Source organism: Nuphar pumila, chromosome 7 (genome assembly GCF_984573655.1).
Source record: "Nuphar pumila chromosome 7, dmNupPumi1.hap1.1, whole genome shotgun sequence".
Classification (NCBI taxonomy): domain Eukaryota; kingdom Viridiplantae; phylum Streptophyta; class Magnoliopsida; order Nymphaeales; family Nymphaeaceae; genus Nuphar; species Nuphar pumila.
The window spans coordinates 36297216-36313366 of record NC_143255.1 but is presented as its reverse complement, the minus strand read 5'-3'; the positions used below and the strand labels follow the sequence as shown (position 1 = coordinate 36313366).

General features: G+C 39.2%; 2 protein-coding genes across 2 annotated transcripts; both read left to right on the top strand.

Moving 5' to 3' along the window:
- The first annotated feature begins 1829 nt into the window (after positions 1-1829).
- On the top strand, positions 1830-6643 carry LOC149831916 (LEAF RUST 10 DISEASE-RESISTANCE LOCUS RECEPTOR-LIKE PROTEIN KINASE-like 1.2). The gene is made up of 3 exons (XM_090013111.1): positions 1830-2661; positions 5580-5624; positions 6493-6643. Exons 1-3 carry the CDS (start codon positions 1830-1832, stop codon positions 6504-6506), a joined length of 891 nt encoding a protein of 296 aa, XP_089869237.1. The 3' UTR covers positions 6507-6643.
- On the top strand, positions 6642-8172 carry LOC149831915 (rust resistance kinase Lr10-like). Its single transcript, XM_090014224.1, has one exon. It carries the CDS (start codon positions 6781-6783, stop codon positions 7786-7788), a length of 1008 nt encoding a protein of 335 aa, XP_089870350.1. The 5' UTR covers positions 6642-6780; the 3' UTR covers positions 7789-8172.
- Positions 8173-16151: the final 7979 nt, after the last annotated feature.

Sequence of the window (16151 nt, the reverse complement as noted above, 5' to 3'; positions counted from 1 at the left end):
TGTAATAGCATTATGGTATCATGGTACTGAACCACCATAACATTTCCCTATTTTATAAAGAGAAAATATCGGCAACCCTTGTGGCTTTCCAAAACCCCTTATTGAAACTTTTAGGGGAGGTTGTTTTGACTAATTCTGATCCCATATTTATATATGTGCTCAACTTAGTCAAAATTGCAGGAACGGTCCTTTGGATCGTAATTTTTTCAATAATATGATTTTTTGATAGTTGAAATTCCAAATCATCTATGGCCGTTGATTTTTCAACTCCGAGAAAATTTGATATATATGCTAGAAAAAAATATTCCAAATATGTATTAAACCAAACAATATTTCAAGGGGCATATATGGAGGTTCAGATGTGCCAAAAAAAAAAATAAACAAAAGAAATTTAGAGTTTTTAGATGAGGGATTTTCTGGTTTGGAATCCATGAGGGTGGCATTGAATGTATATATTTTATTGCATTATTAGAGCTAGGTGTCTCAACGGGTCAGGTTTGGTTTAGATCCAAGTGAAACCAGACTTGTACCAGATTTTTGGGTATGATATCGGGTCTAATCGGGTCCACTATAAGAAAAACCATATGCGGACCCGATAGAAAATACATGAACCAAACCCGGTAAAACCATATCTTTTTATCATTTTTACATTGAAAATTTGCAGGTCTTAATCACAGGTCCGGGTTTGATATAAAATTTCACAAACTATACCTGAGTCCATGTCTTAATCAGACTTTTGGGTCCAGACCCGGGTCTTTTTTTCTATCACCATATCCGGACCCTATAGGGTTTGGTTTGGGTCGGGTTCAGGTAAACCAGGCCCGTTGACACCCTAATTAGAGCCTTCTAGAATAACATCTGATAAACTTTCTTTTCGCAATTTTGAATAAGATAGCTGCTAGATATGACGAGTTGAGGCACTGTATTATATTTAAGTTAACACAGTTCCATAACGCGGTTATCGGTCACGATAGTTTCCAAATTAACGACAGCTGTATACCACCGACCAGCCAAGCTAGAATGCTTGAGGCTGAAGATTAATTGGTTGGAGAGAGAGAAAGAGCTGCCTGAGGAGAAAACAAAGAGGAATTTATTGCTTTTTTTTTTGCTTTTAGTATAAAAATATATATATAAGTAGTTTCCTAAATTTAGAAAAAAAAATACTTTTCTAATACAATTTTCGTTTTGGTTTGTGGGGAGTAGGCGTGCCCCATTTGTGATTAGTCCACTAAACTCTTGCCCGGTGTCAACGAGACCGGATCAGGTCAGAGTGTGTTCTGACGGAGAGCACTTTTGGATGCCGTTGATCTCAAGATGAACGGTATGCCCATCACTTGGATGGGCCCCACTTTTATTTTTGATGTCGTTCGCATTTCAGATGAACGGCAACCTAATGGTTTAAAATTAACGGCTCACAATGAGCTTGATCACTGTTTTGATGGGTGTCGTTCATGCTGACTTGACGTGATCCTCTCTCATTGTCAACTAGCTTTGACAAACTTAATATGAATGTACTACTGCACACTCGGTACCGCCAACCATGACCTAGACTCTTGTCCTGAAAATCCAACGGCTTGGATTTCATCACACAGAATTTTGATTCTCTCTCTCTCTCTCTCTCTCTTCCCCCGTAGAGTTGACCATAAGTTTGATTCTCTCTCCCCCCTCCTCACTGTTGAATTTCTTAACAATTCTGAAATTTTAGAACCCAATTTTTATATAGTAGATTTGTTAAAAGTTGGAAAACAGTTTCCTTCTGCTCCTGCTCGACACCTCGCCCCTTCTCATTCTCTCTCATATCCAAGCATCGATCGAATCTCCTGTTCTAAATGTCTCCCCACAACAGCCTCTCCTCATCCCTCACAATCCTGTCAACCACCATCACCCTCTTCTTCTTCTTCTTCTTGCTGGCCGATTGTGCAGTAGACCCCCAATACGAATCCTGCGCCCCTCAAACCTGCTCCAATGGCATCACCATCCGATACCCCTTCTACCTTCCATCCCAACCCAACTGCGGTCACCCTGGCTTCAACCTCATCTGCCAAAGCAACACCACCCTCCTACTCAAGACCCCCACCCTCAACTTCACCGTCAAGGCCATAAACTACACCTCCCAAACCATCACCATCGCCTTAGACGCCAGCCAAATGGTCGGCAACAAATCCTGCACATACCCCAACCGAAACATCACCTTCTCCACTATCACCAACTCACCCTTCAGCCTCGCTCTGCCCACCAACAGAAACACCACGTTCTACTACAAATGCACCACTCCTCCCACTGGTGGTGGTTACATTTCTTCCTTCGACTTCACCGCCAATGTGGTGCCGCCTTGCTCCAACGCCAGCGCTGGCCTCTATTCCTACGCCTTTCTCGACGACTCTTTCTCGGCATCCGTCGTGGCGTTCAGCTGCGAGCAGATAGTAAGGGTTCCAGTGTTGGCCTCGGCGGTCACGGCCGGGGCGGGCGCTTTTCCTGCCGCGTGGTCCGCCGGGTTCGCGCTGCAGTGGAACGTCGGCGGCGACTCGCTGGCCTGTCTCAGTTGTGGTGCGTCCGGCGGGCGATGCGGGTTCGATAGCAGGGCTAAGTCCTTCGTATGCTTCTGCGAGGACGGGCCTCTCCAGGCGGCGAATTGCAGCACCGCCGATCCCGCACTTGCCGGTGAGTGGCTCCTTCCTCTCTTTTTTCTCTTGTTTTTTTTTTTTTTGTATTATTGGTAGTAGTTTTTTAGCGCCGTTTGTATTGAATGAAATGACTGATAAATAAAAAAAAAAGACAAATTAAATTAGGACTAATTTTGAGTAATGCCCACATTATCTCTTTCTGAACAAGGATCCCATCGTTTGAAACAAGATGGGTTTCATCATACATTCAATCCTAGCCATCCAGCAAAACCATCTAGCCATTGATCGAATGGATAGGATTGAATGCATGATGAAACCCATCCTATTTCAAGTGCTGGGATCCGTGTTCTCTCTTTCTGGGGAGAGGAAAATCTTGCGATAAATTAAAATGTGTTTATATCGGGAATGTATTGGCACATGCATTTTATTAAAAATATATGTAAAACTATTTAAGAAATTGAATATATGAGAACAACTCTAACCGCGTGAAGATTGTGATAAAAATACAATATTTTTAATATTGACTATATTTTAAAAAGATCAGCCTTTTTGAACATTAATATGGCGATAAAATCATATTATTTTTAAAATATCGTTGATATTTGGGATATATAAGCTTTTGGTAGTCCTGATTCGTTTTCCGGCCTTTTTATATCTAGGCCCATTGTATTTGAAAAAGGTGCATCACACCACATTTACACGTGATATATGAGTCTTTATGACTTTTAACTCACAAGCAGACAGTAGCTCACCTAAACTTGGCGATATATTGAATAAGAGACAAAGTAGTCTTGTTTTGGTAGCTGGTGGTGTGGAGTTGGGGAGAAGGTGAAATACCGTATCACCGACACCAACATCTTCGCCGTCCATCGGAGCAACCTCTGGGGCCCAATGATGACATCTCGCATCATATATAAAGTGGATCCCACTGATTGCTACATGTTGTGCCCGAGGAATTGCTGCGATGGACGTGGATGGTGAGGATGATATATCACTCATAGCTTATTTTTTGACTGGTGATAAGGGTTCATCACTTCACTTGCTGTCATACCCCAAGTCCGTTCTGGCAATCAGTAGGCGTAGAGGTGGGACTTAGGCCGGCCCGGCCCAGACCGTCATGGACCGGGCCTTTGGCCAGTATAATTGGCCCTGGCTTGGCCCGAAGCGGGCCAACACGGGCCGGCCCAGTCCAGCCCGTTATTATATATATATAACATAATATATATATATATATATATATATTATATAATAGGCCCGGCCGGATTAGCCCCATAGAGTGGGCCGTGGACCAAGGTTTTCCCAATGGGCCCGGTGTTGACTGGGCTGGGCCGGCCCTATGCCCACCCTTAAGTAGGTCCACTGTAAGATAATATATTTTATCTTTATGGACCTACCTGGTAAAATAATATCTTTTATCTTCATTACATTGAAAAATGGCAGATCTTAGTCAGAATTTGTGTCAGTCCCGGGTTTGGTATGAAATTTCACAAATCATACCCGACTCTATATATTCATCGGACCCTTTGAGTATGACCCAGAGTTATAACTGGATGGCCTGACCCTATAGGGTTTGGTATGGGTCAGGTCCAGGTTAAATCTGACCCATTGCTACTCACAAATGTGTGAATCATAGTTGCTAGATGGAGAAGCTCACTTCTTCATTTGCAAGCTTCCCTAAAAGCACACTTCAAAAGCTAGAAACTCTTCACTTTCTAGAAACAAGAGGAAGCATTAAGAAACCCGCTTTCGAAATATGGGAAACCCGCTCCACTTTAATGAATATCCCACTTTGCAAATAGATTCCCCCTTGCATCCTTAGCACTTCTCTCTGGCTTCTTACGTTTTTCTCCTTTCATATGCATGCTTCTATCAACCGGATCTGGCTTTTGGCTTCATACTATCATGTATTGCTTCTCGTATCCATTTCATTTTCTGGTAACTATGATATGAACTGATCTCTTTTTCCATAACATACTTTTTAAGTAAGAAAATGATATGGTAGTGACAACTCACAGCCAAGTCGGGTATAGGCATATCTGGGGTCGGATCTAGATAGCTTACCCTTTTCAGAAGGTATTGTATCGGCCAGAGAGTATGGGTGACGTCTCATACTATCTCACTTCTAGATGTAAAAGGTTGTATTTATGCATAAAATGATGTATACGAAATCGAGTGTTTGAGTTAGGATTTATCCAAGGTTCTGTTTGGGAGCTAGAGTTGGGGGGGATAGTACTAGGACTGGAAACTGGTCGGATATGGCCCAATTCCAACCCAAGGGTCTGATAAGACCTGGTTCATCATGCACAATGAACTAATCGAGCGGACCCACATGCTTAGAGTCAGATATGGACATGTTCTGGTTTATAAACTTTCAAACTAATTCCAGATCAGAGACTAGTTATAATTAAGACACACTAGCTATTTTCATAATGTAATAACTATAAACAAATTAAGTTTTCATTGGATCCACTTTATGCTATTTATATATCTTGACCCAGATGTGGTCATGCTTATGCTAGATCAGGTCAGTCCCAGACTCAGTACCAGCACCTCAAGTTCGGTTTCGTCTTGAAACCGCCATGGTCTTAGCCTACTTTGCTGCAGCTGGAATGGATCAATTTCAGTGTCTTACATACCAAGTCTTTGAAGCTGTTTAGACTTATGCTCAACAATGCCAGGACCATATAGACTTTGTTTCTTCTTGGTGGCTTTTCTTTCCTAAGATCCTAACACGGCTGATTCTCCAAATTAAATACCTACTTTGACTAAGCATAACTTGTTCAGAAGAAACTTGGCTCGAGCCAACCATGACATCTGAGCTCGTATTTGATTTACATGGAGAAACTCGGTATACTTTATTGTCATCAATCTGATTGTTGAAGCCACCTTTATAACTGCAAATGGAACCATTATTATTGGCTTACTGACATAGTTTCTGTGATCCTCCATCTGCAGGCAAGCTCATGAAAGCAACAACGAGGAAGAAGAAGATCATAGCTGGTAAGCCTCTTAAGCATCAAGATCACCAACTTTATGAAACGTAAATATGTCTCCGGTTTCAAGTTTAGTTTCCTACCTATGCTACCCGTGTCAGTTGGAGACAAGGTGATTCTGGGATGTCCCAGAGGAATGATACCCTACATCTCCTGATATTGAGTTTGGGGGGGCTTGTAGAGTATGCAAACCAGCCTCATAAGTGAAATCAGATAAGCTAATGTCTGTTTAAACATCATGTGAAGTAGTGAAATATATCAAAATTCATAAGGTAAAACACTTGTACAATTAGCAGCCAATGTAAGTACTTGTGTACCGGTAGTAATTGTAATTCTTGAATTTTGTGACATCGATACAAACTTTTTTTTCTCCAAGAATGACTAAATTTCTTATTGATTACAGAAGAATAATGTATAGAACTGCAAGGGTTTGTCCCATGTCATTTAGTTTTCAAGTTAATGTTATTATTCTTGTTATAATGGTCTATATGAATACGAATGATGATGATAACTAGTGAAGAAAACACAGACCTTGAAAATATGGCCTATTTTAGAACTTATAGGACCATGAGCTTGAGAAAATATTCCCCTTTTAAAATATTATTATAGTGCAGATTGATTTGGTATAAATTGATTATTTGTAAAACTCATGCAGTTTTCTTTTTAAATAGAAGACGGAGAACATTAGTGAATATATTCAGCAATTTGGTTATCAAAATTTTATTTATACTTTGTTTTCCTTTAAATGTTCATAATCTGGTAGAAAATGTTTATGCCATTGTTCTTTTCTTAAATCTTCTTGACATCATTCATTGGATTTCTGATTTACAGTCTAGTTAGATCAGAAGACCAAGAGCAACCTATTGTTCTTTCAGTATCTGCAGGCTAGATCCCAATCAGAGACCCCTCAGTTATGATAGGCCAACCTATCCATCCAGCTATCTCCATTCGACCCCCACTATGTAGAAGCTTATCTCTATACATAGCCAGCACTTTAGACTTGACCAGAAACTCCTTTAGGAGTCTTCTTTTTCCTTATTTTTTTGTAATGAATAACTGATTTTGAGTTTGCTTAGATCACTGACTCTATTTCATGGTTTGGACACGTAGGCGTATCGGCAACCATCAGTACCATTTTTGTCCTTTCAGTGGTTGCTCTGCTGATGTGCAGAAGACATTTTCACAGGAGAAGGAAGCAAATCCATTGTGGCCACAAAGTTGAAAAGTTTCTCTATGATTACAAATCCCTTGTACCCAGAAGATATTCCTACCATGAGATTAAAAGGATATCCAACAAGTTCAAGTATAAGCTTGGGCAAGGTGGTTATGGAACTGTATATAAAGGAGAACTTCCTAATGGGATTTCTGTAGCCATAAAAGTGATTGACAAGACAAGTAGTGATGGAGAAGCATTTATCAATGAAGTGGCTACAATTGGAAGAATTCATCATGTAAACATAGTTCGCCTTCTTGGTTTCTGCTCTGAGGGATCAAAACAAGCCCTTATATATGAATTCATGCCCAATGAATCTCTAGAAAAGTTCATTTCCTCTAAAGAAGCTATACAAGGCATCAGTTTAAGCTGGGAGAAGCTTTATGGCATTGCAATGGGCATTGCTCGTGGCATTGAGTATCTGCACCAAGGATGCGATCAGCGAATCCTTCATTTCGACATCAAGCCACATAACATCCTACTGGACGATAACTTTGTACCTAAGATATCTGATTTTGGAATGGCAAAATTGTGTTGCAAAGATCAGAGCATTGTATCAATGACTGCGGCTAGAGGAACAATAGGATATATTGCACCTGAAGTGTTCTTTCGGAACTTTGGAGTTGTCTCTTACAAGTCAGATGTTTATAGTTTTGGGATGCTATTGCTTGAAATGGTTGGGAGGAGGAGGTACATTGCTAATACAGCAGATAATTCTAATGAAATATATTTTCCTGAATGGATTTATAACCACCTAGATCAGAGTCAGCCAGCCATTGAAGCAAGCTTTGAGAAAGAAGAGAGCATTGCAAGGAAGCTAGCGATTGTAGCATTGTGGTGTATACAATGGGACCCTGCAGACCGCCCTTGCATGAAAAAGGTTGTTCAAATGCTAGAAGATGATATGGAAAGCTTAGAAATTCCTCCAAAGCCTTTTCTAGCTTCTTCTAAGAGCTAACTCTGTGGAATTTGTTAGAAACTTAGAATTATAGTGTTCATTTGTGTAAAAATGTGGAGATCAATTAACAGGACAAGATCAATAGTTATTGGCATGGATAAGATTACCATATGTATTTGAAACCATTGGATAACAAGTGCAATATTTAGGCTGCAAGTGGGTCACTATTGGGATATCTTATGCTGAGAGCTGCCATTGGAATGAGAAATAAGGTGCGGAGGATAAGGTTGGACTAAAGCAACAGATACTAGATGAAAGGAATAGTCAATGAGATAATTTGGTTTCTGTAACATATATGATGCATCAGTATTTCCTATATGTTTTACTCATCATTCAAAGATGATGTAAATATCTTTCTGTAATCATAGGTTGTCCTAGCTTGCATAAAAAAAGCATTTTGAATTTTTTGTGTACTATAGTCAAGGATCAGTTGGTTCCTCTTTAATTTGATAAATGCAAATCACTTGTCAACGAGGTCCAAGCAATGAAATTATTAAATACTCATGCCATCATTAACTGCATGGATAATGCACATACTTTTTAAATCATTGGATTGCCAGTAGACAGATTTTTTGACATATCAGAGACCTAGTTGCGCTGGATCTGCCTGTTCGTGCTTATGGTCACTGTCCTGGCAGTGTAAAACTCTGTGAGCTTACCCCTTACCCCCACAGGGAGTTGTCACACTTCTGCTGGAATTGATGTTCTTTGATTTTCATGAGATTGAACATTGTCATTAATTGGAGATATCCTTGAGTTGGGAACTACCAATGGGATGGCAAATAAATCTGATAAGATTGGACTTGAAGTAAAAAGACCATGAGATGATTGAGTCAAATTCATGGTTCTTCATCTATCAGGTCCTACCTCAATGGGTGTCTGATATTGGTTTTGTGTGACATCTACTTTGCATCATCCTTCTTATTTTATGCTTCTCATTGAAAGATGTTGTAAATATACGAATTCATGTTCATATTTTTCTTACCCAAGGATCAAACTCCGCCTGTGTAGTTATACACTGCCGGTCCCAAGCCCGGATAAAGGAGGAGGGTTGCGGTAGGCCTGTGACAGCCAGCATAAAAACTTTGTCATATCCTATGAAAATGAACCAATATGAGAATTTCGTTGGGGCGTTCCCTACTGAGCGACGCGCTGTACTCTCTAGGCCCGGAGGCAGTGATAAATGTGCAAGGGTTGCTAGGTCGTCGCCCAGAAGCGACGCGTCACACCGGCGCCCGGGTGTGGTGTCAAATAGGCAAGGGTTCCCTCGCTTTGTTGGACGGGTGGGGGTAAAGAAGTTAGTCCAAGACCATAAAATTAGGTTAGCCACTTGGAACATAGGGTCTTTAACTGGTAAGTTGGTAGAGTTAGTAGATGTTATGTGTAGGAGAAAGATTGATATTTTATGTCTTCAAGAGACCAAATGGGTAGGTGAGAAAGCTAAAGTGATAGAACCTTGGGGATATAAGATTTGGTATACAGGAATAAATAGGAATAGGAATGGAGTAGGGATTGTTATGAGTCGTCAGTTTATATATAATGTAGTTGAGGTCCGTAGGAAGGGTGATAGAATTTTACTTATTAAATTAGTATTAGGTACGGATATTATTAATATTATTAGTGTTTATGCACCTCAAGTAGGTTTAGATGATTCCATTAAGCATCAATTTTGGGAAGATTTAGATGGAGTAGTACAAGAGACATCTTATGGAGAAAAGCTTTTCATCGGCGGTGACCTTAATGGACATATAGGCATTAGTAGGGATGGATTTGAGAATATCCATGGAGGCTATGGTATAGGAGAAAAAAATGAAAGTGGAGAAAGGATTTTAGATTTTTGTTTGTCCTATGATATGATCTTAGCAAACACTTGGTTTAGGAAGAGGGAGTCTCACCTAGTAACATTTAAAAGTGGGGTTAATACGAGTCAGATAGATTTTTTCCTACTTAGAAAGAGAGATAGGGGTTGTTGCATCGATTGTAAGGTTATACCAGGAGAAAGTGTAGCTACACAACATAGAGTCTTAATTTTAGATCTTAGAATTAGACAATGCCGCAAAAGGGATAGACATAGGATAGATCCTAGAATTAAGTGGTGGGCACTGAAAGGAGCTAAACAAGGAATGTTTGTAGAGCAGGTAGTTAAGGAAGTTGATTGGTGTCTCGAGGAGGATTCAGAATCAATGTGGAATAAGATAGCGGGTGGTATGAGAAAAGTAGCTAAGGAGGTATTGGGTGAGTCTAAAGGCGGTGCACCACTAGGTAAGGATACATCATGGTGGAACGAGGATGTCAAATTAGCTATTAAGGTTAAAAGAGAGTGTTATAGAAATCTAAGTAAGAGTCGTGATAATGAGAATTTGGAGAAGTATATGATAGCAAAGAAGGAAGCTAAAAAAGTTGTTCGAAACGCGAGGGCTAAGGTATATAAGGAGGTTTATGACAAGTTGGATACCAAAGAAGGCGAGAAGGATATTTATAGGCTTGCAAAGATGAGAGATAGGAAATCGAAGGATTTGGGTATGGTTAGATGTATCAAAGATGAAACGCAAAGGGTTTTAGTCAAAGATGAGGAGATTAAGGAGAGATAGAAAGATTATTTTGATAAGCTATTTAATGATAGTCATGCTCAAGATCTTGGAGACTTCTCCATTCCTTTTCATGAGATAAATCGTGACTTCATGCGCAAGATTCAAAAGAAAGAAATTGCAGAGGCTTTGAAGAAAATAAAATCAAGAAGGGCAGTTGGCCCAGATGGTATACCTATCGAGGCTTGGAAATGCTTGGGAGAGAAAGGTTTAGAATGGTTGACAAATCTTTTTAACTTGATTTGGCGAACAAATAAGATGCCTAATGAGTGGAGGAAGAGTACTTTGGTGCCTTTATATAAGAATAAGGGTGATATACAAGATTGCACAAACTATCGTGGTATAAAACTCATGAGTCATACTATGAAACTTTGGGAGAGGGTGATTGAGTCTAGGTTGAGGAAGGTTGTCATGATATCGGAGAATCAATTTGGTTTTATGCCTGGAAGATCAACTATGGAAGCTATACATCTTCTTAGACAACTTATTGAAAGATATAGAGAAAGGAACAAAGATTTGCATATGGTTTTTATTGATTTAGAGAAGGCATACGATAGAGTACCTAGGGACGTTCTCTGGTGGACAATGATGAAGAAAGGTGTTTCTCTCAAGTACATTAGTATAATTAAAGATATGTATGAAGGAGTAGTAACCAATGTCCGCACTTGTGGAGGGGTGACAACCAATTTTCCGATAACGGTTGGGTTACATCAAGGATCTGCTTTAAGCCCTTTCCTATTTGCGATAGTGATGGATGAGCTTACGAGATCAATTCAAGAAAATGTACCGTGGTGTATGTTGTTTGCTGATGATATTGTTTTGATTGATGAGTCTAGAGCTGAGGTTAATGCTAAGTTAGAATTATGGAGACAGACATTGGAAGCTAGAGGTTTTAAGTTGAGTAAGAGTAAGACTGAATATATGGAATGTCGGTTTAGTAAGCAACGAAGTAGTGATGGGAGTGTAGTGAAGCTTGGTGAGCAAGATATACCGGTGAATGATTATTTCAAATATTTGGGATCCATCATTCAAAAGTATGGAGAAATTGATGGAGATGTAAATCATAGGATAAAGGTTGGGTGGATGAAATGGAAAAGTGCTACTGGAGTGCTGTGCGATCGTAGAATGCCATTGCGGTTGAAGGGAAAGTTTTATAGGACGACTATTAGACCCGCTTTACTTTATGGTACGGAATGTTGGGCTGCCAAGAGACATCATATTCAAAAAATGAGTATAGCTGAGATGCGGATGCTTAGATGGATGTGTGGAAATACAATAAAAGATAAGATTCAGAACGAAGAGATACGTAAGAAGGTAGGTGTTGCACCCATTGAAAATAAGATGCGAGAGAATCGTTTACGGTGGTTTGGACATATTCGGCGAAGGCCTAATGATGCTCCAGTTAGAAGGTTGGAGAAATGGGAAAATATATTAGTTAAAAGAGGTCGGGGTAGGCCTAGGAAGACTTGGATGGAGATGATAGGAAAGGATATGAATGCTTTGAACCTCACCGAGGACATGGCGTTGGATAGAAATGATTGGAGGAAAAGGATTCATGTGGAAGACCCAAAATGAATTTCTTTTTTGGTTCATATCGCTGACCCCAATTGTTTTGGGATGAAGGCGTAGTTGTTGTTGTTGTTTGTTGTTGTAAGGATCAACCCAGTTTTGAGATTAGTCTAGATTTTGGGCCCAATCCATCTCTACGGTTTGGAACCAATCAATTCAAGACATCTGTCCCTACCGAGTTGCAACCCTCACTCATTGGATGATAGAAGGGATTTATCATATATTGAGCTCTTTTTTTTTGTAAAACTCTGAGGTTTTAACCCTTGACTCCAAGAAGTCGCCGAAGCTTCGGCTTACGCAGGGGGTGACACGCATGGGATTTGAACCTAGACTACCCGTCAAACGGGGTCTAGGCCCCATTCCACTATAGGGAAACCCCTTGGGTCTAATTTGCCACTCTTTTAGCTGAGAAATTATTTGCTACTAATGAAGGTAAGGAACTAAAGAACTAGAGATCATAGATGCAAGTTGTATAAACTCAATCTAATCACCTACACATTTTCAGCATGGTCTGTTTGTTAAGGATCAAGCCTTAGATCTTGCTTTTCTGATGTAAAAACATAATTTTTTGAGTTATGAAATTTTTGCACATTGTGGGCCATTGATTTTTGAACTCCTTTAAAAATCTAATTATTTTGTTATAAATCTATGATTCAAAACAAGTTTTCTACTAAACAAACCATATAGATCATCATATCCATAATATTTGATCTATACAAAGTTTCAATTTTTTAAAGAAATAGTGATTTCTACTCATTAGTTTCTTATGTTGCTAATATTTACCCCTTTTAGCCGAAATGTATTTGCTACAGTCATTTGTATAGTAAAAATTTGCCACTTTTTAGCCGAAATATATTTATTACAATAATTTGTAGTTGGGTCTCATGATTCATATTATAATCTAATAAACAAGCGGTTGACACATGGACCCTTCAAGGCATCTCTGTCAATATAAAGCCTCAGCTTTCCCTAGCCCACTAGGGAGTGGGCCCAGCTTCTACTTTGCTACTTTGCAGTATGGAATGTGCACCGCGAGTTTTGAACTCATGATGCCATTTAACTTATGATGTTATGGTCCACTCTCTAGCTAGATAAGAAATATGTGACAAATGTTAGGTCACTACAAAAATTAAATTAATTTTTTAAAGTACTGGTGCTAATTCTTTCTAGGGGTTTCTGCCACATGGTCCCTGTCTTATGTGTGATTTTCAAAATTGTCTCTGGCTTATGCGTTTTCACAAATCAGTCCCTTAACTTTTCTGCCATCAGCTACTTTAGGCTAGATGGATGTGGATGAGAAGTCCAAATCAATCCATGTCACCCACATTAAACCTAATTATTATGGATCTATACAGTTCGGGTCCACTTCCCACGTCAGCACTATTTAATCCTATATAATCATATGCAACCTAGACGTATTATAGGGAAAGCATTTTACCAAATCCAAACCCCTTTAACTTTCTATGCTAATCGGTTATGGATCTCGATGTATTTTATCTTGGAGGTGTATGGACTTGGATTTGTGCTTACTGCAGATGCAAAAAACTCGATCCAGATCCGAATGCATATGAGGGTCCAACCAGATCTAGGTAAGTTGTAACAGATTGGTTAGATATCTATGGAAACAAAAATAATTGGAGTGCTATGAGATTTCAGGGGCACATCACCATCAAAATTGGTAGGCAACAACAATTTAGTGATTAAATTGGAGGATTTGGCACCGATATATGTACTTAACAAATCCAACCTTATTAAACATGCATTAATTGAATAATGCTTTTATTGGAGTCCGAGTCGAATGTGAAATCACTCCACTCGAATCCGAATATTATCATATCCGAATATAGCCTAAATAGATTGGTTTTACTCAATATTGTCAGTATAGGTATCGGGCCCTGAATCGTTTGGCCACCGATTCAGCTGTATCGGTACTGATACTCAAGTGAATCGCTTCTGTATTGGCCAAAAAATAATAAAAATTATTACGTGTCAATCAAACATGTGTTAAAATAATTTTAAAATAATATTTTAAAATTATTTTTAGTTATTTCTTTTACATCTATTAAAAAATAACCGATTCAGGCTTGCAGCGTATCGATTTTCTGCCGATTTCGGCCATGAAACTATCACCACACGTTAAAAGTTCTTTGTTTTTCTCGGCAAACATAAATAAATTAAGAGCATGAAATATACGACGAAAAAGGAACATTCTATTAAATAACGTGCCAAAAAAATTGATACCAATATTGTACTGATACAATCATAAACATCAAAATATTTTCATAAAAAAAAATGAGATTGCGATATTTTGAAAATATCGTGATACATACACCTCCAATACAAAAAAAAACAGCCAAAAATTAAAAAATGTTACATTGGTATCTGCACCGAATTATTCCGACCGACCTTCGGATATACTTTCTGCCTCGTGGCAAAACTATTTCCACGTAATGTAAAAGCTCGCCGATTTTTTGCCGAGTTATGGCCATCAACGGATGAGAACGAAACGTGGCTGCCACTCATGCTTCCTCCCTCGTGCCTTTATGATCCACGTGGACGGCCAAGATCAAACCAGCGTACCAGACCGAGCCAAGGAGCCTCGCTTGGTCAAAGCAAGATCAAACCTGCGTTGTGGGTCAAAAGGGTGGTGGAGGAAAACGGGCCTCGCCCAACCTTGCTCCGGGGATAAAGGCAGAGATGAAGGTTAAAATTAAAACTCGTGCATGGATGAAGGTGGGGATGAAGGCAGAGATGAAGGTTAAAATTAAAACTTGTTTTGCTCTATCTCGCCCATCCCTGATCCATGTTTAGGGATGGCAGTGGACCGGGGCGGGGGCGAGGTACAAGGTCTCCACCCCTGCCCCGTCTCAAAAAGTTAACCTCCATCCCTGGTCCATCCTCGTGGTGGTGGGGGGTGGGGGGGGGGGGACTTTGGACTTCCACCCCTGCCTCGTCTCAAACTAATTATCCTCATCCCCGCCCTCACCCTTGCCCCCGATGCTGTCCAGTGTTTTTTTTGTACAATTTTAGTGCATCTTCGACCATTAAGTTTTTGTGCAATTTTAGTGCAGCTTTAGAAAAAAATATTTATTTATAACATGAAGAAACTGAAATTTAATTAAATGAAAAATAAAATCAAAGACTGCATTTGCTGGACCTTGAAGATGGGACAAAAAAAAATGAATAGGAACTCAGTTTCTTTAATAATCAAGCTCCAAGACAAGATTAAAGCCATTGTAAATTCATTGTCAGGCTTCTTTAACAAATCATGTAGAACTCCAACATAGATGTTACTATTCAGTAGTATCATATTTTGTAAACTTGCACAGTTGTTCATAGTCTTCATACAATAACCCAATACATTGTCTATATTTTTGAATGATACAATAACAAAAGAAAAACTTACTTTCTACATATCATCTTTTCTTTATTGTATTTTCTAGCCAAAGCCATCAAAGCAGGCTCTATAATCCCACCGCAAAGCCTCAGAACAAGATGCAGTATTGATTCTGCAAGTACACAAGTCAACAAAGGCAATCAGGAAAACAAGGACAATAACAAATACTCTAGACATAAAACCAACTGTGCTTACCTTTTTGAATATTGTAGTCAGTTAGGGTATGACCTTCTTCAAGCTGCTTCTCAACAAAAATAAGATGTTGCTAGTTTGGAAGAATGCTTGCCAAAAAAACATGAACCATGAATCAAAAATTCAATTGAAACTAGTGGCTACCATGAAAAATATAATATACCCACATTCTACAATCTTCCAAAACAGATGGCTAGCAAACTATTCATAGTGACAAAATCAGACTTCAAGCAATAATCGATAAGAGATGCACATGGATTTCAAACAAACTATGCATTTTTAAAGGACAAAACTCATGATTCAAGCAATTTTCAAAAGAGGGGTATAGGTTTAAAAAAAAACTATACGTTTTTAAAAGATAAAATAAAAAATGGCTACGGATTTCGAAGGAACGACACATTCTTAAAAGACAAAAGTGAGGATTCAACAAATGAAATAAGACCTAACCAAGTAACCATAAAAAAACGGAGAATAAAAGAGAATAAAATGAGGCTATGACAACCCTAAGTAGCAAACGGATGATCTTGATCGACTGACGGTTACGATGGATAGAGAGAGGGATGGTCCCAACCTATTATTCGAGACGAGTACGATGGAGGTGTTTGGCACCGATGGTG